Source organism: Danio rerio, chromosome 12 (assembly GCF_049306965.1).
Source record: "Danio rerio strain Tuebingen ecotype United States chromosome 12, GRCz12tu, whole genome shotgun sequence".
In the NCBI taxonomy this organism is placed as follows: domain Eukaryota; kingdom Metazoa; phylum Chordata; class Actinopteri; order Cypriniformes; family Danionidae; genus Danio; species Danio rerio.
The window spans coordinates 14,256,238-14,279,756 of NC_133187.1; the positions used below are offsets into that span (position 1 = coordinate 14,256,238).

General features: G+C 40.2%; 1 protein-coding gene across 2 annotated transcripts in view; it reads left to right on the forward strand.

The window, feature by feature from the left end:
- The window catches only part of oplah (5-oxoprolinase, ATP-hydrolysing), a 69,515-nt gene that overhangs the window by 30,708 nt on the left and 15,288 nt on the right, over positions 1-23,519 (forward strand). For both annotated transcript variants that reach the window (XM_005156046.6, NM_001200059.1), the window contains exons 11-19: positions 512-624; positions 1,147-1,317; positions 1,428-1,565; positions 1,648-1,786; positions 5,297-5,409; positions 8,539-8,690; positions 8,776-8,936; positions 14,842-14,943; positions 22,305-22,479. In XM_005156046.6, coding sequence (XP_005156103.1) covers positions 512-624; positions 1,147-1,317; positions 1,428-1,565; positions 1,648-1,786; positions 5,297-5,409; positions 8,539-8,690; positions 8,776-8,936; positions 14,842-14,943; positions 22,305-22,479 — 1,264 coding nt within the window. The remainder of the gene's footprint in view (positions 1-511; positions 625-1,146; positions 1,318-1,427; positions 1,566-1,647; positions 1,787-5,296; positions 5,410-8,538; positions 8,691-8,775; positions 8,937-14,841; positions 14,944-22,304; positions 22,480-23,519) is intronic.

The window sequence follows — 23,519 nt, forward strand, 5'->3', positions numbered from 1 at the left end:
CATCCACTCTGCAGATCTCTCGCACACCTCCATACTGAATGTAACCTTAAATCATGACTTCACCAAACTTGACTGATTTCTGTGAGAATCTTGGGTCTATGCGAAGCCCAATGGGTCTTCTGCATTATTAGCGATGATTGAGATACAGTTTAACAGATGATTTATCAGAAAAATCTACCTTCTGACACTATTCCAAATGATCAACTAAAAATCAAGTTATTACTTGTTGCTCTTACAACTGGGATCAACAGCAAGACTTTTGTCAGATAGTGCAATAAAATTGTTGTGATAGTGATTAGCTTTGCTTCATTAGAAACAAATTCTCATGAAAGGAGATTTGTTCCACATTATAAGCTTTGATCTAAATGGTATTACATTTCCACTTTTCCAAGTGACCCAACAACCATAAATCTTATAAAGGGTTTTTTTTAACAGCCACTACCTAACCCATTCTAGTTTTACAGGTCTGCAATCTGAATATTTGTTTTGAACACAAACTGTCTCTTAACAGGCTAAAGGCCATGATACATCTGAACATGTGCTGGCATGTTTTGGAGGAGCTGGAGGTCAACATGCTTGTGCCATTGCAAGAGCTTTAGGCATGAAGATGGTTTTCATACACAAGTATGTCTTTAATTTTATAATTGTATTAAATTAATTATGGGCGAGGCAGTGGCGCAGTAGGAAGTGCTGTGGCCTCACTGCAAGAAGGTCGCTGGGTGGCTGGTTCGAACCTCGGCTCAGTTGGTGTTTCTGTGTGGAGTTTGCATGTTCTCGCTGCCTTTGCGTGGGTTTCCTCCGGGTGGGGTACTGCATGTCTTTGGACTGGGACAAACCGGAGCACTCGAAGGAAACCCATACGATTATAGGGAGAACATGCAAAATCTAAACAAAAATTTTAAATGTTGGAGCACCTCTGATCTATTCTGGAAGCTGATTTTAGCAGCAGTGGGTGTAGTAGCTTAAAGCAGATTCACCTTGCTATGACTGAACCTTTGGAAATTTTTATTTACTTGATCCTAATTATCTGTTAGGTTTGCAGTTAGTAAGTATATCTGTAATATAGTCCTATGCTGTTCAGTAATTTATAGCATGTTCTTTTGTCCACTTTTGGCTGTATATTATATGTACTCTTTTCCCTGATAGATACAGCGGAGTGCTATCAGCATATGGTTTGGCTCTGGCTGATGTGGTTGAAGAGGTTCAGGAACCATGTTCTCTACAGTATGAAGCAGGCTCATTCTCTGAGCTGGACCGTAGAATAGAGCAACTGTCTCAACGCTGTGATGAAATACTGCGTAAACGTGGCTTCAGCAGGTCATGCTCAAAGTTTTTTTTTGATCTGGCCTTTAAACAGATACAAATAAAAAGGCATTAACATATGCTTGCAGTAATAACAAGATAAAAACATGATTGTGTCTTTGCAGATCTCAGATTAATATAGAAGTTTTCCTGCACCTTCGCTATGAAGGCACAGATTGTGCGCTCATGATAACAGCTACAGATCACCCCAGTAATGCCAGCTCCTGCCGCACTGGAGATTTCCGCACTGCATTCACTAAACGGTACTATAGTTTCCACTCTGAATTGTCCAAAATGACTACTTGTATGCTTATCTGACTTTTACTCTTTCTTTATCTACATCAGATATCTGAAAGAGTTTGGCTTCACTATCACTGATAGGCCTATCATGGTGGATGATATCCGTGTACGTGGTTCTGGAAAGTCTGGAATTAGGTCAGAAGTACAGGCCAAAGCGGGACAGAAATCTCCAAATCCTATTAAGGTATGCAAGGCATGTAAGGTATGTGCAAGAATTTAAAAAAAGAAAACATTCTAAAACTCTTAACACTCTAAAACTGCACTCTGCGTTGCTGAAAGTAATAGCAAATCAAGGCATTGCTTTAAAACACAGCAAGCTCTTTAAACATGTTAGGAGTTCTCAAAAGTGGAAATTGTCATAGTTGGGTAAACTACTCAAATAGTGACTAGAAACTTCAATAAATATATGTTTATGTTCTTATTTGCTCTAATATAAACAGTCAATGGCAGTGTTCCCCTGACAAATGTAATATAAACTGAATGATTGCACTAGTAATGAAACAAAAAGATCCCTCACCCAGCCGTGTATTATAAAAATTCCAGATGGTGTCAGGAGGCTTTCTTTACAGTTGAATGTACTTAAGACTTAATTTTAAGAGAACGCTGATTAGGGCGACGCAGTAGCGCAGTAGGTAGTGCTGTCGCCTCACAGCAAGAAGGTCGCTGGTTCAAGCCTTGACTGGGTCTGTTGGCTTTTTTGTGTGGAGTTTGGATGTTCTCCCAGTGTTCGCGTGGGTTTCCTCCGGGTGCTCCGGTTTCCCCCACAGTCCAAAGACATGTGGTACAGGTGATTTGGGTAGGCTAAATTGTCCGTAGTGTATGAGTGTGAATGTGTGTGTGTGGATGTTTCCCAGAGATGGGTTGCGGCTGGAAGGGCTTCAGCTGCGTAAAAACGTGCTGGATAAGTTGGCAGTTCATGCTGCTGTGGCGACCCCAGATTAATAAAAGGACTAAGCCGAAAGAAAATTAATGAATGAGAAGACTGATTAGGGTAAGCAAACAAGGGTAAGCAAAAACTAATAATTTTTTTAAGAAGGGGCTGCAAATATTGTACTGCTTACAGAAATTAAGATCAGTAAATTTGTATTGTACAATGTGTTTTGTGTATTATGTGTTACGTGCTTGCATGCTGTAACCAAATTGCCTTCGGGAAATAAATAAAGACTGACTGGCTGATAATCATGCTGCATAGCAGTGTACTGGATGTGACTTGAATATGGGTGAAAATGTATATCATGATTTTTCATGTTTTACAGTGCATCCGGAAATAATTTATAGTGCTCCACTTTTTCCACATTTTTTTTATGTTCCAGTCTTATTCTAAAATGGACTAAATTCATTTATTTCCTCAAAATTCTACAGACACTACCCCGTAATGACTGGGGAAAATGTGAAAAAAAGATTTTTGAAAATTGTTGCAAATTTGATAAAATAAAAACCCTGAAAAATCACATTTACATAAGTCTTCACAGCCTTTGCTCAATACTTTGTTAATGCACCTTTGGCAGCAATTACAGCCTCAAGTCTTTTTAAATATGATGCCACAAGCTTGGCAAACCTGTCTTTTGGAATTTTTGCCCATTTCTCTTTGCAGTACCTTTCTCGCTCTATCAGGTTGGTTGGGAAGCGACAGTGTACAGCCATTTTCAGATCTCTCCAGAGATGTTCAATCGGCTTAAGGTCTGGGCTCTGGCTGGGTCACTCAAGGACATTCACCAAGTTGTTGTGAAGCCACTCCATTGATATTTTGGAGGTGTGCTTTAAATCATTGTTCTTCTGGAGGAACCGTCACCCCAGTCTTTGCAGGTTTTCATTCAGGATGTCTCTGTACATTGCTGCATTTATCTTTCCCTCTATCCTGACTAGTCTTGCGGTTCCTGCTGCTGAAAATCTCCCCACAGCATGATGCTGCCACCACCATGCTTCACTGTAGGGATGGTATTAGCCTGGTGATGAGCGGTGCCTGGTTTTCTCTAAACGTAAAGCCTGGGTAACGCAACGGAGGTCCACAGACAATTCCTTTGTCTTCATGCTTGGTTTGTTCTTTGACATGCACTGTCAACCCTGGGACCGTATATAGACAGGTGTATGCCTTTTCAAATCATGTCCAATCAACTCAATTTACCACAGGTGAACTCAAATTAAGCTGCTAAAACATCTAAAGAATGATTAGTGGAAACAAAATATACCTGCGCTCAATTTAGAGCTTCACAGCAAAAGCTGTGAATACTTATGTACATGTGATTTTTCAGGTTTTTTACTTTTGATAAGTTTGCAACAATTTCAAAAAATCTTTTTTTCACATTGTCATTATGGGGTATTGTGTGTAGAATTTCGAGGAAATAAATGAATTTAATCCATTTTGAAATAAGGCTGTAACATTAAAAAATGTTAAAAAGTGAAGCGCTATGAATACTTTCTGGATGCACTGTATTTGTGCAGTTAGACATTTTTAACAAATCACATTTTAGAGTAAACTGTAACACCCCATTCACACGGGGCTTCAGCATCAACGGTTGTCAGAGGGCATGTCTGAAGTTGGGGCTGACGCGATCATCATTGCAGCCGTCAGCGCTTGAAAATTTGAGCAAGTCCCAACTTCTGTAACGAGCAACACCACTGAAGTGTCGCCAATGGATCCGCAGTGCAGTTCGGCAACACCTGACATCACCCATTCAAACTGAACGGTAGGCGTTGAAGCTGACGCCCCGTGTAAATTGGGCGTTATATGTTAAAATAGCTGAATTTCTTTTTAGGAGGTCTATGAAGGATGTTAAAGTGAGGTTTGTTTTAGATAATTAGTAAATGGATGCTTTATTGGGTGTTTCAACAATTGCATTGTGTAAATATGATGTTACTTTGGTCTTTTATATTGCCAACTTATGAGTCATTTCTTTGAGACAAACTGTGTGAAAGTGCTTTTTTTCCAATTTGTGAAAACCAAATCATGAGTTTTTTAACAACAACTTGTAACAAATATAATCTGATTCACCAGAAGAAAATATGTGTGGTTTCTTTTTGGTGAAGAATAATTTTGAGGGGCCTTCTAAGCCATAACTAGGCCCACACTGAATCTGTGCGCACAGAAATCTGCAGATTTCTCCAGATTTTAACCCATCATTGAGTCTATTTATTTACTTATGTAAATATGTGTAAATTTATATTTATTTAGTTTGAATTTATTTTTCGTAACATCATTGATTAATATGAAAATGTATATATGATTTATTTACAGTACAGTTTGTAAAGTGATATTTTTGTCTTTTTGTAGCTATAGTATTTGTGAGACTTGCTATTGTCTTTGTTGCTTTGAGACTTGCACCAAAAATGTGGATCTAATTGGATTTGCATAGCAAACATTAAATAAAATTTAAAAGGTAAAAATTTTGTTTATTTAATACATTATGTTTTTAGATACGATACTCCCAAAATTCATTCCACATAAATCCACAAATGTTTTACAAAATCCTGTGCAGAAATAGCAAAAAAAATATCAGCAGATTCTGTCTGGCCCTAGTCATAACTTTAGACCATTTTGAAGATGTTTAAACAATAAACCCTGTTTTTGCTTATTTTCTAATTTTAATTCTTTGTCATGTCCATTGGTAAAACTTGCCTAAATGCCATTATGCGATTAATAAAATCAAGGCATCATATAGAAATGTTGCTCATTAACTTTTTTTTTTCTGATCAGATGACACAGTGTTACTTTGAGGATCGTTATCTGGACACCAGTGTGTATCTGTGGGAGGATCTTTCCTGTGATCACAGTATTCAGGGACCTGCCATCATTATTGATAAAAACAGGTTTGTCATTTACTAAAATATTTAAGTTGTACATTATACTTTTCCACTTTTTTTTTTTTTTTTTATTGCTGCTTATTTGGGGGGGGGGGGGGGGGGTCAGACTAGATTAAACCTGTTGAAGTTCATTGGTTGAGTCATTATCTCAGGATTTGAATGTTTGGGAGTGAAGTTGATGGAATGTTGAAGGCTGAGGCATAGGTATATAGACCAGAGGTGCAAAAGTCCATTGTGCAGTCAAAGTGATGTCTTAATGTGGAGGATAACCACTTTCAAGGGTTACCACGGTTTGTAAAAGTTAAGGTTTTAACACCACTAAAATGTTCTGTTATACCGTTCACAAGATATATGTAAGTTTTATATGTATTTTTATGTGTTATAAAGAAAAAATTTTTAAAATATTTTCTATTTATCATGAAATAAAATTTTATATTTATTATTTATTAGGAAATTAAAAAAGCCTACTTTAATAATAATATTAATAATATTAATGATGATGACAATTATTATTATTATTATTATTATTATTATTATTAAGTAGGAAATAGTTTTTTTTATTGTTTTTTTTAAAGACTACTTTTACAATTTGACACATGCAAACCACTGCAGAAATGTTTTAAACAACATGCTTTGGAGACATAACGTAAATTCCACTTTTAAATAATAGGTCACCTATAACTTTCTTCATAAGCCACGTCTGTGTTTAAAATAGCATAAATGATTTTAAAGTGCACAGTGAAGTGAGTGCAATTGTCAACATGAAGATTGCTAAAACTGAGCTTTAAAAATGCTTTGAAAGCTAATTACACCTAAAAGCAGTTTGCGAATGTTCATTGGAATGATGGATTTGGGAAACGGCAAATCAACAAACTATGTTTGGAAAGACACAACTTGCGACCTTAGTTGGCTAACGATGGTTTTTGGAAACGCACCCCTAGTTAGACCCATAGTGTCCATTAGGTCAGACAGGACTGCTGAAGAAATAAGGAATTCAATGGTGGCCACAAGGGTGTGTTCAGACAACAAATCTTCACCTACCTTTTCCAAAGTTGACATGGCAACAGGCTTGGTGTAATGTATTGATGCTATGCAAACAGTTCCAAATGCAGCTTTATTATGAGAATTATCAGACAGGCAGGGGTTCGAAAACCACTATAAATAGTGTAGTAGATGATCCAAGAGCGTAATCTAAAGGCAGGCAAATGTTCAGGGCAGGCAGCAAAGATTCAGAAAATGAAAAACAGTCCAATAGTCAAAAAACACAAGAGACAAGGGCTGCGTCCGAAACTGCCTACTATTCAGTAGGTACTGCATTTGAATTTAAACGTACTACTCAGCCGTTAGAAAAGTATGTTCTATACAGTATGAACGTAAAAAGTATGAATGGAATTCGGATGTACTACATCCACCATTTTGTCATGGTCACGTGACCTACCTTTGTGCGTCGCTTTACTCCCATTTATGAATTCGCTCTCAGGGCATCATGGGATAGAGTAGCGTACTTGGGATGCGCACTCCAGAATCTCGTCGGAAGTAGTAAATCATCCAGGTACTTCTCGCATACTGATTTTTGAATTCTATGAATTCGGACATACTACTCGGCTCGCATACTGATTTTAGCGTACTATATAGTATGGAAGTATGCGGTTTCAGACGCAGCCAAGGAAACCACTTTATATAATATCAACAGCTAATCGATACTCAGCAATGTGGATGACAAACTAAGAGGTATGTGATGATGAGTTTCAGCTGTGAGTGGGTATGTGTGTGACCCAATGGCTGTCAGCTGAGGCAGGAGTGATGTAGCGCAAAGAGTTCTGGGAGATGTGTTTCATTAGTATGCGATCTCCAATAGGGAACACATGATGGTGATTACAATAGACTACTGTAAGTAATAGCCAGCGGAGACAAACAACACACCATCACAACACTTGGGCTGTATTTCTGTGAGGGTAGTAGGAGTGATTATGTGTTTCTATGTTTTTTCTTCTTTCCCTTTTAACATCTCTAAAAACAGGTGTCAAAATTTTCAGAAGAAAAAAACTCATCAGCCCAATGGCTGATTATAGTACACAAAGTTCTAATTAAAGGACTCATAAATTCTTACAACTCACAAATTCTTATATTTTATTAGAATGTAACATTTTAAAGACTAATATACATTATTTTTATAAAGTTAAGTTCAAGTTTACAGAGGTATTAAGAAATGTTATATCCATCTTGAACCACCATATGATTTCATGTGATTGTCCATATGATTTTCTTTTCAGCTTTGCCTCTTTATTAATCAGAGGTCGCCACAGCAGAATGACATATCCAGATATGTTTTACGTAGCAAATGCCCTTCCAGCCGGCGAGGGAGTGGCGCAGTAGGTAGTGCTGTCGCCTCACAGTAAGAAGGTTGCTGGGTCGCTGATTCGAACCTCGGCTCAGTTGGCATTTCTGTGTGGAGTTTGCATGTTCTCCCTGCCTCTGGGTGCTCCGGTTTCACCCCACAGTCCAAAGACATGAGGTACAGGTGAATTGGGTAGGCTAAATTGTCCGTAGTGTGTGTGTGTGTGTGTGTGTGTGTGTGTGTGTGTGTGTGTGTGTGTGTGTGTGTGTGTGTGTGTGTGTGTGTGTGTGTGTGTGTGTGTGTGAATGTGTGTGTGAATGTGTGTGTGAATGTGTGTGTGTGTGTGTGAATGTGTGTGTGGATGTTTCCCAGAGATGGGTTGCGGCTGGAAGGGCGTCCGCTGCGTAAAAACTTGCTGGATAATTTGGCGATTCATTCCGCTATGGCGACCCCGGATTAATAAAGGGACTAAGCCGACAAGAAAATGAATGAATGAATGAACGCCCTTCCAGCTGCAACCCATCACTGGGAAACACCCATACACTCTCATTCACACACACACTACGGCCAATTTAGCTTACCCAGTTCATCTATAACGCATGTCTTTGGACTTGTGGGGGAAACCATAGCCCCCGGAGGAAACCCAAGCCAACACAGAGAGAAAATGCAAACTCCACACAGAAATGTCAACTGACCTAGCCGAGGCTCGAACCAGAGACCTTGCCGTGAGGAGACATCGCCACCCACTGCTCCACTGTGTCGCCCCACTCATTTACTCATTTATGTTTGTTTTTCAGCACAATTCTTGTGGAGCCAACATGTGTGGCTCATCTGACAGAGGATGGTGATGTGTGTATTGCTGTTGGCATGGGAACGCAGTGTGTGTTAGGAACCGAACTCAACACCATCCAGTTGTCTATCTTCTCCCATCGGTTCATGAGCATTGCAGGTTTGACAGGACAGGCAAAAATGAGAGTGTGAAATTATCTGTAAATACACAATCAAATCTTTCTGTTTTTGTTTTTTAAACACAGAGCAGATGGGCCGTGTGCTACAGAGAACCGCCATCTCCACCAATATAAAGGAGCGTTTGGATTTCTCCTGTGCTGTGTTTGGTCCTGATGGAGGCTTGGTGTCTAATGCCCCTCACATTCCTGTTCATCTAGGGGCAATGCAGGAGACTGTACAGTTTCAGGTACAGAATAAACTTAAGCACAGATTTGTAAAATTCTGGATTTTGTTTTGTTAGCAGATATTAATTTTAAATAGCTGCATCAGTATGATCATCAGTATCAGTATGTGCACTGCGATGGGGATAAAAGAAGCACTAACAAATCACCAGATTGAAGCAATTTATGTATAGATGTCATATATAATATACAGATGCCATGACAAGTCTTAAGTAATATGTCATTTTTTATGCATACATCTGGTGCATATGGAGAGGAAAAAGAGGGTCACTTTATTAGGTACACCTGTCCAACTTCTTGTTAATGCAAGTTTCTTATCAGCCAATCACATTGCTTCAACTCAATGAATTTAGGCATGTAGGCATGGTCAAGACGATCTGCTGCAGTTCAAACCGAGCATCAGAATGGGCAAGTAAGGTGATTTAAGTGACTTTGAATGTGGCATGGTTGTTGGTTTCAGACGGACTGGTCTGAGTATTTCAGAAACTGATTATCTATTGGGATTTTCACTCACAAACATATCTAGGGCTTATAGAGAATGGTCAGAAAAAGAGAAAATATCCCATGAGCGGCAGTACTGTGGGTGCAAATGCCTTGTTGATGCCTAAGGTCAGAGTAGAATGGGCAGACTGGTTCAAGATGATAGAAAGTTAACAGCAACTCAAATACACTCACCCAGGCTACAATTTGCACAGGCTCACCAAAATTAGATAATAGAAGACTGGAAAAACATTGCCTGGACTGATGAGTCTCGATTCCTGCTGCAACATTGGGATGGTACGGTCAGAATTAGGCATCAACAACATGAAAGCATAGATCCATCCTGCCTTGTATCAACAGTTCAGGCTGGTGGTGGTTTTTTAATAGTGTGGTTGATATTTTCTTGGCATACTTTAGGCCCATTAGTACCATCATCTCAGTGTAAATCATCTCAGACTGGTTTTTTGAACATGACAATGAGTTCACTGTACTTAAATAGCCTCCACAGTCACCAGATCTCAATCCAATAAAGCACCTTTGGAGTGTTGTACAAACCGGAGATTTACATTATGGATGTGGAACTGATCCATCTACAGCAACTGTGTGATGCTAACATGTCAGTATGGACCAAAATCTCAAACAAATATTTTTAGTACCTTGTTGAATCTTTGCCACGAAAAATTAAGACAGTTCTAAAGGCAAAAGGTTGTCCAACCATATACTAGTAAGGTGTACCTAATAAAGTGGTCGGTGAGTGTATATCACTAGTTTAACACTGTATAATGTTCTGAAAACATGAAGCAGTTATCTATAATCTTTGAAGGTACCCAATGTAATTTTGTTGTTACAAATTTAATTTCTGAGCGAGTACATAATATGGTTATGAGGTGTCGCAGTTGGTAGAGCTGTTGCCTTACAGCAAGAAGGATGCTGTTTCAAGCCTCAGCTGGGTCAGTTGCCATTTTTTGCCAAACTGTGGAGTTTGCATGTTTGGCTGTTTCCTTTGGGGGCTCCAGTTTCTCCCACAGTTATAACACAAAAACAAGTGATACTGTATAGATGAATTGGATAAGCTAAATTGTCCGTAGTGTATGTGTGTGAATAAGAGTGTCTGGGTGTTTCCTAGTGAGGGGGTTGCTACTGGAAGCGTAAAACGTATGCTGAATGTGTTGCCGGTTCATTTCACTGTGGCGTCCCCTGATTAATACAGAGACTAAGCCGAAAAGGAAATGAATGAATGAGTACTTAACTATTTAACCCCAAACTGCTAAGGTAAGCCTATATATCCAGTCGTGTCTGATTATATAAATAAACAGAATAGTATCTTTAGCTTCAGGAGAAAAATATTGACCATGGAGCATTCAAACTGCCAAATAATTCGTTTTAAATATAAAGAAACACTATATAAAAATATACTAAATAGAAAATAAAAAAAAAACTTTCTTCCTCAACAAGAAAGGTAATCATTTAACTGTCTAATACTAGGGTGAGTTAATTATATTGCATTAGCTATCAAAAAAAAAAGAGTAATTTTGTTGTAGTGTGTACCTGAATTTCACTTCATATACAGTAACGAACTTGATAAACTATAAACTTAACGAATTATCAAAAGTAACAAGGTATTTGTCTCTCTTAATTGCCAGCTTCTTATAATTTTTATCTCAAATGGTTATCTCTTGAAGCTGGAAGGGCATCCGCTGTGTAAAATATATGTTGGATATTGGCGACCCAAGATTAATAAAAGGACTAAGCCGTAAATAAAATAATGAATTATTGAATGGTTATCTCCTGTTAAGATTTATAAAATTAATTTAAAAAACATAAGTGTTTCCAGTAAAAAGCCGATTTAACACATGATCATCCACCCAGAGGCAAAGCACATCATGAAATAATTTGTTTCTGTAAGATGATTGATGTGCTATTTATTAACCACTGGCCAAATTTCACCTGGGGTCAGATTTTAAGCTGTATTACCTGTCAATCCACTTGCGTTTCAGTTTAGCTTCTACCCATCACATGACACAATAAAGCAGGTGCGTCAAACTCTTTCTGGAGGGACGCAGCCCTGCAGACTTTAGTTCCAGCCCTGCTTCAATGTTCCGATCTGTAGGTATCAAACAAGCCTAAAGCCCTCAATTAGTTTGATCAGGTGTGTTTAACTAGGGTTGAAACTAAATCGTGCATAGCTGTGGCCCTCCAGGAACTGAATTTGACACCTGTGCAATAAAGACGCTATCCCAGTTGATTCATATTAAAGGTGACTTTAATTAAACCCTTTTTTAGGACAAAATTGTCTGATTTTAGTTGATATAATTTATTATCATTAATTACCATTAAACATTTTTTTTTTGTTCAAACTATTTTTATGAGTAAATATAAATATACAAATAGCTTCAATATGAATGTCTGGAGCCTACCGTGTTCATCATATCTGTTTTGTCTGTGTTCAATGTTTCATTGTTGTTGTTTTTTTGTCAGGAAAACAACAATGGAGGAAAGGAGGAGGACATGGCAAACACAAACAAAAGCTGAATGATATGCTCCTCTGTTCCCCAATTGTTGTTTCCCTGTACCATGTCCCCTTGTTTAGCCCTCATCTAGTCCTAATTGTGTAAGTGTCTTCACCAGACCCTTGTGTACTTTCCTCTCTGGTTCGTTTTGTCCCTTGTAACTTGTGCTTTATGTTTGTTCTTTTTGCTTTGCCCTCGAGCTTCAAGAATCTCTTCTTCTTGTCCAGTTTATTCTTAATTCTTAATTTTCTTTCATTTAGGAGTGATTATAGTTGTAATGTTTGATTATCTTTTATTGTCTTGTTTAATTTTATTTTAAGCCTTTTGTAGTTACTTTTTTGTCTTTGATTTTCTTTTTTTCCTGTTGGCTTCCATATAAGTTTGTCTTGTTTTTTAGTTATTTTAGTTTATTGTTTGCTTTTAGCTTCAGTTCTCACCGTCTGTCTTTGGATCTTGTGTGTTTGCCTTGTATGTTACTGATAAAAATGAAAGCACCAAATTTGCATATTACTATTATTACAAAAAGTATTATGTGGCACTGAAGACTGAAGTAATTGATGCTGAAAATTCAGCTTTGTAATTACAAGAGTATTTATATAAGAAGATCCCCATCTGTCTTTGGGTCTTATGTGTTTGCCTTGTATGTTTTGTCTTTATATTCCCTGGCCCTGTCCTGTCCTGCCACTTGTGAGTACAAAGCTGTTAGTATCCTTTGCCTCACAGCTGGACCTGCCTGGCTTGGGGACCAGGAGGAGTCCTTTCTGTCAAGGCCCCGCCTAGTCCATAATTTTTGTGTTGTCTATGTATTATTTTCTGTCCTGTGTCTGAGCACATGGCTTAGTGTATGTTAGTGTCTGCCATGTGCTGTTTTCCCCTTCTTGTTTCCAGGTACTTTGTCCCCTTGTTTAGCCCTTATCTAGTCCTTGTTTGTGTAGCTGTCTTCACCTGATCTTTGTGTACTTTCCTCCCTTTATATTGTGCCCTCTACCCTCATGACTTTGCTGGTTTGTTCTGTGATTTGTAAGTTTTGTTTGTTTTTATTTTGTGCTTTTGTTCCTTAGCTTTAATAATCTATTCTGCTTCAAATTAAATCAAATCCCTTTAATTGTCACATCGTCAGCAGCATGTGTACCGTGATGAGTGAAAAGCTTAGGGGCTGGCTCCAGACAGTGCAAAATACAGACGGTACGAAATAAAACAACATACTCCAAAAAGCAAAAGAAAACTATATAGATTATTGTCCAGGGGTCTGTTTTTCGTACGTGGATTACTCACTTAGCTGGATTTGAATGTTGACGATTTGACACAATCCAGGATCGTATCGTTCTTCAAAACTTATCTGAGACTTGTTGTCATAGTAACAGTTCTGGTAGCTCAAGCCTGCTTAGGAGCAGGTTCATTTCATATAAACAGGATTAGATCGGGTCAGTTCAAGCAAAGATAATACTGAAAGTATGTACCGAAAGTTGATATGCATTCAAATACATGATGAATACTCTTGACACATGAAAGTGTAAAGCCTGCAGACCACAACAAACGTGAAAAGTTATTGCGTGTCATAATTAACGAAGAGTTTACTGCTAATTTGATGTAATTTTGCTCACATGGATAATTGAATATTAATTAGATGATGTCATTACGCTGCTCTGCCGTTAGCCAATCGTTACATTGCTGATCATGGTTTCGAGGATGGATAGATCTGTCCTTCACAACATATGCAGCGATCTCAGATCAGTTTATCCAGACATTTTGATCTGATTTGCGAACTTGTTTGAAGCACCAAATTAGCCAGAGACCATTTATCAAGATGAACAGATCCAGAACCTGCCTAATCATCTTAGATTTAAGCGAAGTACGTAGAACGGACCCTAGGTTATCGTTTATTAGTATCCTTGTTTTAGTTATAATATTACTTTTCTGGTTTTCTTTTATTTTAGTAGTTTATTATAGTTGTTAATTTTAGATATTTCTTTTTCTTGTATTATTAAAAATATAAGCTATTTTTAATTACTTTTCAGACTTTTGTATAATTTTTTCTACAGTCGGCTTCCAAATACTTTTGTCTCGGTTTTTTGTTTATTGTTTGCTTTTAGTTTTTTTAAATAGAATTTAGCTTTAATTGTTTCTATTGTACTTTGTGTTCTGTGGCCCTTTCCTGCTCTGCTGCTGTGAATTCCAGGTTGCTAGTATTGTTTGCCTTACTGCTAGACTGGACAGAGTGGGCCTTTTTCTCTGCTCTGTTCTGATCTCTGCTGTGCTTCCTTCAAGACCCCCACCTCCTGCCTGTAACAACCCCTTCCTTATCAGTCTCCAAACCTGTGTTACACAGCCATCCGTTGCTTTTACTACCCACCATCATCACACTGTGGGACCGTTTGTTTGTTTTACCCCTGTCTGTCAATAACAACCTCACGCCCACTCCTCAACCTCATTCTGTGTTTGGGTCTTCTATTGAGAACACTGACAATAAAAAAGCTTTATTTTTTATTTTTTTTCAGTAGAAATAAGCTTAGTTTTTTGAGTCCTTGTATACTGACATTTAATTAACCATACAAATTAACTCCACAACTTAAATTGCATTGATAAAGCAAACTTTTTCATCTGTCTTCTTTCATGGACAGCCCTTTTCATCTTGTTGTATAACTGTTTTTAAATTCTTTATATTAGAATTAATATAATTAGTATGTTAGTATGTTGTAGGTATGTTGAGTATGTTGAGGAAACAGTGCACCAGTGTTAAACTAATCAAGATTTATCACTGAATCTACATATTGCTTTTCTGGTGATTTTGAAGGGCTTTTATTACCCACATTTCTTTGGTACATTTTTATGACGAAATGTAAACATTAAAAAAAATGTGACCTTTTGTATTTCTAATGTATGTTTTTGTGAGTTTGAGAATAAAATCTATGTATTTTAGATAAAGGCAGCAGGAGGCAGTTTAAAGGAGGGAGATGTGATCCTTAGTAATCATCCGTGTGCGGGTGGCAGTCATCTACCAGACCTCACTGTCATCACTCCTGTAAGCCACTCATTTTCATTTTCATTTTAAATGATCCACAAAAATTAAAAGAATATTCATTCTATTTTTTTCTTATTGATGCATTGGAATGTTTGACTTTTGAATAAATTACTTTAATACAGTCAGTTGAGATAGCAAACTATAATATAATGCAATATATAATGAATTTTGCTGCCAAACTGTTTTCTAGTTTACTTTATTTTGAAATGTAGTTTATGTAATGTCAACTTATAAAATACAAAAATATTGCAAGATTTCATTAAAACAAGTTTTCATAACTACTCAAATATCCTAATTTGGTGTAAACATTTATTTTCAGTGTTTTTGCTGCTTAATATTTTTGTAAAAAATTGTGACAAACTAATATTGAAATGGAGAGCGAGGCAGTGGCGCAGTAGGTAGTGCTGTCGCCTCACAGCAAGAAGGTCGCTGGGTTGCTGATTCGAACCTCAACTCAGTTGTTGTTTCTGTGTGGAGTTTGCATGTTTTCCCTGCCTTTACGTGGGTTTCCTCCGAATGCTCCGGTTTCCCCCACAGTCCAAAGACATGTGGTATAGGTGAATTGGGTAGACTAAATTGTCCGTAGTGTATGAGTGTGTGTGTTTGTGTGTGTGTGTGTGTGTGTGAATGTGTGTTTCCCAGAAATGGGTTGCGTAAAAACTTGCTGGATAAGTTGGCGGTTCATTCGCTGTGGCGACCCCGGATTAATAAAGGGACTAAGCCGACAAGATGTTTGAGGTGAAAAAAAAAATGAAAATTCCAACCCAGGCTCATGAAACCCTATATACATTTCTGGAGAGCGCCAAAAATGTCCCAGGAGGTATGTTTTTTTGCAATTTTTGTTTTGGAAAATCCACCAGAGGCTGCTATGTGCACTTTTTCAGATCTAAAATTTCTCTCACGAGTGTGTCACGGTTGCAGGTTTGTGCGCTTTTCCGGAGTGTCTGTTTGATCACGTTGGTTTGTTTTTGTTCTCCTCGTGTATTTGTTTTGATCACGTGTGATGACGGCACTCAGCTGGCCTGATGAGCTCGCCAGCTGAGGCTCATATTCAGGTCTATATATGAGCCACGTTTTCTGTGTGTCTTTGTCAGTTCGTTATGTGTGCTTATGGTGTGCTATTCTGTCTGTGTGCGTAGGATCCGAGGACTATTTTCTGGACCCTGTTTTCCCGTCTGATTCCTGCCCGATCCCTCCTAGCACTAGCACCATTCCTTACTTGATTTTTGTTTGACTTTGTCAATAAATATTATTTTTGTTAACTCGCACTTGGATCCCTCTGAACTTTCATTATACGAGGAGAACGAACTGACCTTCACCATGGATCCAGCGAGTGCATCACAGATTTCAGAATTCCTCACAAACAGCAATGCCCGGATCGATCGCCAAGATGAAGCGTTGGCCACCACCGCACAGGCTATCCAGGCTCTGGTTGAGCAGGTTTCACTGCTGACGACGCAGGTTCAACAGCTGGGTTCTGGAGCAGCTCAAGCGGCTCCTGCACCAGCCCCGGAGGTGGTACCTGCGCCAGTTATTGCTAACGCTAGCCGCGCTGCTGAGCCTCGCCTTCTTCCTCCGACCTGTTATGCTGGAGAGCCGCACTTGTGTCGGTCCTTCCTGGCCAAATGCTCCCTGTACATCACCCTGCAGCCATCCTTGTTTTCATCTGAGCAGTCCAAGGTGGCGTTCGTAATCACCCTCTTGTCTGGAAGAGCAGCCCAATGGGGTACCACAGCTTGGGAGAAAAAGCTTCCGTGTTGTTCATCCTTCGATCTTTTCTCCAAAGAACTCAAGAAGGTCTTTGATAGGGCCGCCTCAGGGAGAGAGGCCGCCCGAGTCCTTGCTGAGCTCCGCCAGGGGAATCGGAGCGTGGCGGACTATTCAATCGAGTTCCGCACGTTGGCTGCTGAAAGCGGTTGGAACGCGGAGGCTCAATGGGACATGTTTCTACATGGGCTTTCGGATCGGCTCCAGGATGAGATCTACTCTTTAGATCTGCCTAAGACGCTGGACGAATTAGTGGATCTGGCTATCCGGGTGGATTCCAGACTGCTCCGCCGTGAGAGTCGCTTGAGGCATGACAGATTTCCGGATCCTGTTCCTGAGCTTCCGGTCTCGGCGGTGGCGCCGGAGATGAGTAGCGCTGACCCGGAGCCCATGCAGCTGGGCAGATCCCGCTTATCCTTGCAGGAGAAGCGTCGTCGGAGAACTGAGGGACTCTGCCTTTACTGCGGGGGGGCGGGGCATCGGGTGGCTTCCTGTCCCGTAAAAGACAACACCCATCAGTAGGTAAGAGGTTACTGATGGGTGAAATCAGTTTGGACAAATCCTCTGCGGCGGCCACATTACTACCTGTCACCATAACATGGGGTTCCGGAAGTCAGAACACCCACGCCCTTGTCGATTCCGGGGCGGAGGGAAATTTCATAGACTCCAGTTTTGCTTTCAGTTTTAAACTTCCGGTTATAGCTCTGGCACAACCCATTGCAGTACGCGCACTCAGCGGACTTTCCCTTCCCACTATCACTCACTCCACTAAACCCATAAAACTGATCACGTCTGGAAATCATGTTGAAAACATTTCATTTTTTTTAACAGACTGTTCCAACACACCGGTGGTTTTAGGTCATCCTTGGTTAATTCTTTATAAGCCTCATATTAACTGGGGTCTTAATACTATATTTTCGTGGAGTGAGAACTGTCATTAGTCTTGTCTTTCGTCTGCTCGTTCTGCTGTTTCTTGTTCTGTGTTTCAGGAGGAGCGCATGGACCTGTCAAACGTGCCCAGTGAGTACCTCGACCTGAAGAGAGTGTTCAGTAAGTCTCGAGCTGCTTCTCTGCCTCCTCACCGTCCCTATGACTGTGCTATAGATTTATTGCCAGGTACGTCTCCGCCCAAAGGCAAGTTATACTCTCTTTCTATTCCTGAGAGGGAGGCCATGGAGAAATATATTTCTGATTCTCTAGCGGCCAAGATCATATGGCCCTCTTCTTCACCGGCGGGGGCGGGGTTCTTTTTCGTGAAAAAGAAGGATGGGTCTCTTAGACCCTGCATTGACTATCGAGGGCTGAACAGCATCACGGTGAAGAATACGTATCCTTTGCCGCTGATGTCTTCAGCGTTCGAGCGTCTGCAGGGGGCTTCGTTTTTCACGAAATTAGATCTCCGTAACGCATATCATTTGGTTCGCATGAAGCAGGGTCATGAGTGGAAAACTGCGTTTTTGACCCCCAGGGGGCATTTTGAATATTGTGTTCTTCCGTTCGGGCTTTCTAATGCTCCTGCAGTTTTCCAAGCACTCGTAAATGACGTGTTGCGAGACATGATAGATCAGTTTATTTATGTCTACCTGGATGACATTCTGATTTTTTCTCGTTCTCTCCAGGAACATGTGCAGCACGTCAGGCGAGTGCTTCAGCGGCTGCTAGAGAATGGGCTTTTTGTCAAGGCGGAGAAATGCGTGTTCCATGCACAGTCTGTTCCCTTTCTAGGACACATTGTGTCAGTCGAGGGGGTGCGCATGGATCCAGAGAAGGTTCAGGCTGTGGTAAATTGGCCAATTCCGGAGTCTCGTAAGGCCCTGCAGAGATTTCTGGGCTTCGCCAATTTTTACCGGTGTTTTATTCGCAATTTCAGCCAGCTCGCCGCCCCTCTGACGTCCTTGACCTCCTCCAAAACTCCCTTCAGGTGGTCGAGCGCAGCACAGGCTGCATTCTCCAATCTAAAGAGCCGCTTTGTTTCAGCTCCCATTTTAGTGACACCTGATCCCTCCCGGCAGTTTGTGGTGGAGGTTGACGCGTCAGAGGTGGGGGTGGGCGCTATCCTGTCCCAGCGCGCCGCCTCGGATGACAGAATTCATCCGTGCGCGTTTTTCTCTCACCGATTATCTCCCGCAGAACGAAACTACGACATTGGTAATAGGGAGTTGTTGGCTGTCAAACTCGCTTTGGAGGAGTGGCGTCATTGGTTGGAGGGTTCGGGGGTTCCCTTTATCGTTTGGACCGATCATAAGAACCTCGAATACATCAGGTCCGCCAAACGACTCAGCTCCAGGCAGGCTCGGTGGGCATTATTTTTCGGACGTTTCGACTTTACCATCTCTTATCGACCGGGTTCCAAAAACATCAAGCCCGACGCGTTATCCCGTCTTTTTAATTCTTCCGAGCGCAATACGTCTCTTGGGCCCATCGTTCCCCAGAGGATTTGTATTTCTGCAGTGACATGGGAGATCGAGAGCAGGGTCCGCACAGCCCTGGACGGGGTAACGCCCCCGGTCGGATGCCCACCTAGTGGATTGTTTGTGCCGGAGGAGATTCGGTCTGACGTCATTCGATGGGGACATTCCTCCAAAGTGGCTTGTCATCCAGGGGTGAGTCGTACATTATTCTTAGTTAAACAGCGATTCTGGTGGCCAGCTATGGCACGGGACATACGCGAGTTTGTTTTGGCCTGTTCTGTTTGTGCTGTTTCTAAGACTTCTAATCGCCCTCCCGCTGGACTCCTTCAGCCGCTGTCAGTGCCTTCGAGACCCTGGTCGCACATTTCGCTAGATTTCGTCACCGGTCTCCCGCCATCTGGTGGCAATACGGCTGTTTTGACCGTTGTGGACCGGTTCTCGAAGGCTACTCATTTTATTCCTCTGCCCAAATTACCCTCAGCCAGAGAGACAGCGGATGCTGTCATTAATCACGTCTTTCGCATTCATGGCCTCCCGACGAATGTGGTTTCTGACAGGGGACCCCAGTTTGTCTCTAAATTTTGGAGAGAATTCTGTCATTTATTGGGAGCGACTGTAAGTCTTTCTTCTGGTTTTCATCCTCAGAGTAACGGACAAACCGAAAGGGCCAACCAAGATCTCGAGCGCATGTTACGTTGTTTGGTTTCCCAGAATCCCTCCTCTTGGAGTCAGCAGCTCCCATGGGTGGAGTACGCACACAATTCATTACCAGTGTCGGCTACGGGCCTTTCTCCGTTTCAGTGTAGCTTAGGTTACCAGCCACCAGCTTTTCCCAGTCTGGAATCCGAAGTCGCGGTTCCCTCCGCCCACGCCTTTGTCCAGAGGTGTCGACGCACTTGGAATAGGGCCAGACAGACCCTCCTCCAAGTGGGTGCGCGCACCAAGGCTAAAGCCGATCGCCACCGGTCGAAGCCTCCCGTTTACGTCGTCGGTCAAAAAGTGTGGCTTTCAACTAAGAATATTCCCTTGCGTTCCGTATGTAATAAACTTGCACCTAAATTTATTGGCCCATTCACTGTCATCAAGATCATTAGTCCGGTGGCAGTCCGCCTTAAACTTCCTCCAGCGTACAGGAGAATACATCCCGTGTTTCACGTTTCTAAATTAAAGCCCGTTTTTCATACGGCGATTAACCCGCCCACTCCGGTTCCCCCCCCCGCCGCGTCTCGTAGATGGGGAGACCGTTTATTCGGTTAAGCGCATTCTGGACTCGAGACGGAGGGGGCGAGGATTTCAGTACTTGGTGGACTGGGAAGGTTACGGTGCGGAGGAGAGGACTTGGGTGCCTGCAAAGGACATATTGGATCACTCTCTTATCGATGATTACAATCGCCAGGTAAGCGCTTCTGGGAGCACCAGGAGGTGCTCTTGAGAGAGGGGTAATGTCACGGTTGCAGGTTTGTGCGCTTTTCCGGAGTGTCTGTTTGATCACGTTGGTTTGTTTTTGTTCTCCTCGTGTATTTGTTTTGATCACGTGTGATGACGGCACTCAGCTGGCCTGATGAGCTCGCCAGCTGAGGCTCATATTCAGGTCTATATATGAGCCACGTTTTCTGTGTGTCTTTGTCAGTTCGTTATGTGTGCTTATGGTGTGCTATTCTGTCTGTGTGCGTAGGATCCGAGGACTATTTTCTGGACCCTGTTTTCCCGTCTGATTCCTGCCCGATCCCTCCTAGCACTAGCACCATTCCTTACTTGATTTTTGTTTGACTTTGTCAATAAATATTATTTTTGTTAACTCGCACTTGGATCCCTCTGAACTTTCATTATACGTGACAGAGTGCTGTTCATGCCTGCTGTTCTCGTGTAAATTTACCAAAGGCCACTGTCTACTGACTGATTGAATGACTGACTGACTGATCAACTGACCCACCCTCCTTTTTCCCTAAACCCCAACCAATAGTGTTTTTTAAAGCACCGATTGACCCGCCCACCCACTTCCCTAAACCTAACCGACAGTTTTAAAAAGCAATCCAGAGAAAGAAAAGCTCTCACCCGATTTTTACCACGTTTTCAGATTTTACCACATTCTCGCCCTGTTATTCACTAGTTGATTTTTTTATTTTTGTTTGGCTTCTGTTTTGTCTTACTCGCTTTTTTGAAACCGTTCTTTGCCGGACTCAAACACAATCAATGTGATCAACTCCTCTTTGCATCTACTCACATGGTGAGCTACTGGACAAACTCGTAACTGCGGGAAATCCGTCCACACAGAGGTAATCGGTTAGCTGGTTAGCGTGAAAAGGAACGGCGTCATACCGCTCCCTAGCATTCATTTTAGAGATGAAATGCAGCCATACGTACTTTTGACTACATAATTTGCGATTTCCAGGAATGTATATAGGGGTTTTCAGAATGAGCCTATGTTGATAAGTTTATCAGAGAGACTTTTAATTGATCAAAAGTGATTTAGGCATTTATAGTGTCGTTCATTCATTCAATCATTTATTTTCCTTCGGCTTAGTCCCTCATTTATCATGGGTCGCCACAGCTCAATGAACCACAATTTATAATGCTATTGTATTGTATAATAAAATCTATTATACAATACAATAACATTATAAATTGTGGTTTTTAAATATTTAATAAAATAAACAGTGATTTTTAAATCACAGTACTCCTCAAAGAATTGTAAAAAAAAAATACATTTCACAAAGCCACATTAAGCACCAATAAAAGTTTTTCAGTATTGATACTGTAAGTTGTACAACCACAATAACTGATACAAACTAAAGCACCAAATTTGCATATTACAGTTACTGTATTACAAAAAGGATTTTGTTATGCTAAAGACTAAAATATTTAATGCTGAAAATTCAGGTTTGTCATTACGAGAATATTTAAGGTTAAACAAATAGATTGTACTTATTTTGTAATAATATTCAAATTTTGTACAATTTTAAATTGTAATACTACATTTTTACTGTATATTTATTAAATAAACAGATTTGCTGAGCACGAGTCTTTCAAAAACATCATTAACTTGTTAACACTAGTGTCCATCATATACAGATGCCAATGAAAACAATATGTATTACACTTTATTTGCTTCAATCAAAACATTTTGTGAAATTATATAATGGCTGTAAACAGATTGCATAATATTACTTCTGCCTTGTGTAGGTGTTTCGTGATGGCGTTAGTGCTCCTGTCTTCTTTGTGGCCAGTAGGGGGCATCATGCTGATATAGGGGGCATCACTCCAGGCTCCATGCCCCCTCACTCCACCTCTTTACAGCAGGAGGGTGCTGTCTTCACATCCTTCAAATTGGTCACTGGTGGAATCTTTCAGGAGAAAGGTTAGAAACAACTGATACTGAATGGAGGGCAGGAAGTAATTTTTCTACATAGCAATCGCTATCAGAACATAAATATGTTGCTGTTTTATGTTGTTTATAATTATTTAAATTTGCCAAAATTGCCCAATAGCTTTTATAGACTTCCAACAGTTTTTGCACATAAAGGGCGAAAAGTTAAAGAAACTGGCTGAAAAGCGGAAGGCGACATATAATAAATATTTTTGTAATACATCCATGCATACAAACTTTTTTTAAACACGATAATTTGTTAGACAGCACCAATGAAGATTATATACAGGCCTAGCTATGTGTATAAATATGTGCTATATAAAAATCAGATACAAACACCGCCACACTTGTACAAAATCTAGGAGAAAATAAATAATGTACCCTGGCATGTAATCGCTGCAATGAAATCTCTATCTTGTTTTGCAATAATCTATGTCTTTACTTGCGTTTTGGTGGATTAAACAATTGTAACGTGAACTATGAGATGTGCAGCAGTGGTGAATGTTGATAGTAAGTTAATTAAGTTTATTCCCACTTACAAAAATAAATGAATAATTTAACGTAGACTATGCGTCTACGCTTTTGTATGCTTTCATCTGTTATTTCGTAATGTCTGGAAGATATCCGCTTGGGGAAAAAATGTTACAGCTATAGAATATACAGTTGAAGTCAGAATTATTAGCCCCCCTTTGAATTGTTTTTCTTTTTTGAATATTTCCCAATTGATGTTTAACAACAGAGCGAGGAAAGTTTCACAGTATGTCTGATAATATTTTTTCTTCTGAAGAAAGTCTTTGTTGTTTTATTTCGGCTAGAATTGAAGCAGTTTTTAATTTTTTATGAATCATTTTAAGGTCTAAATTATTAGCCCCTTTAAGCAGATTTTTTTTTGACTGTCTACAGAACAAACCATTGTTATACAATAACTTGCCTAAATTTATAGTAAAAATGTTTTTGAACCACATAGTAAAGTGTATATAATGTGTACTACTTTTTGTTAATAAATGCGACAGAATACTGTGTCTTAATAA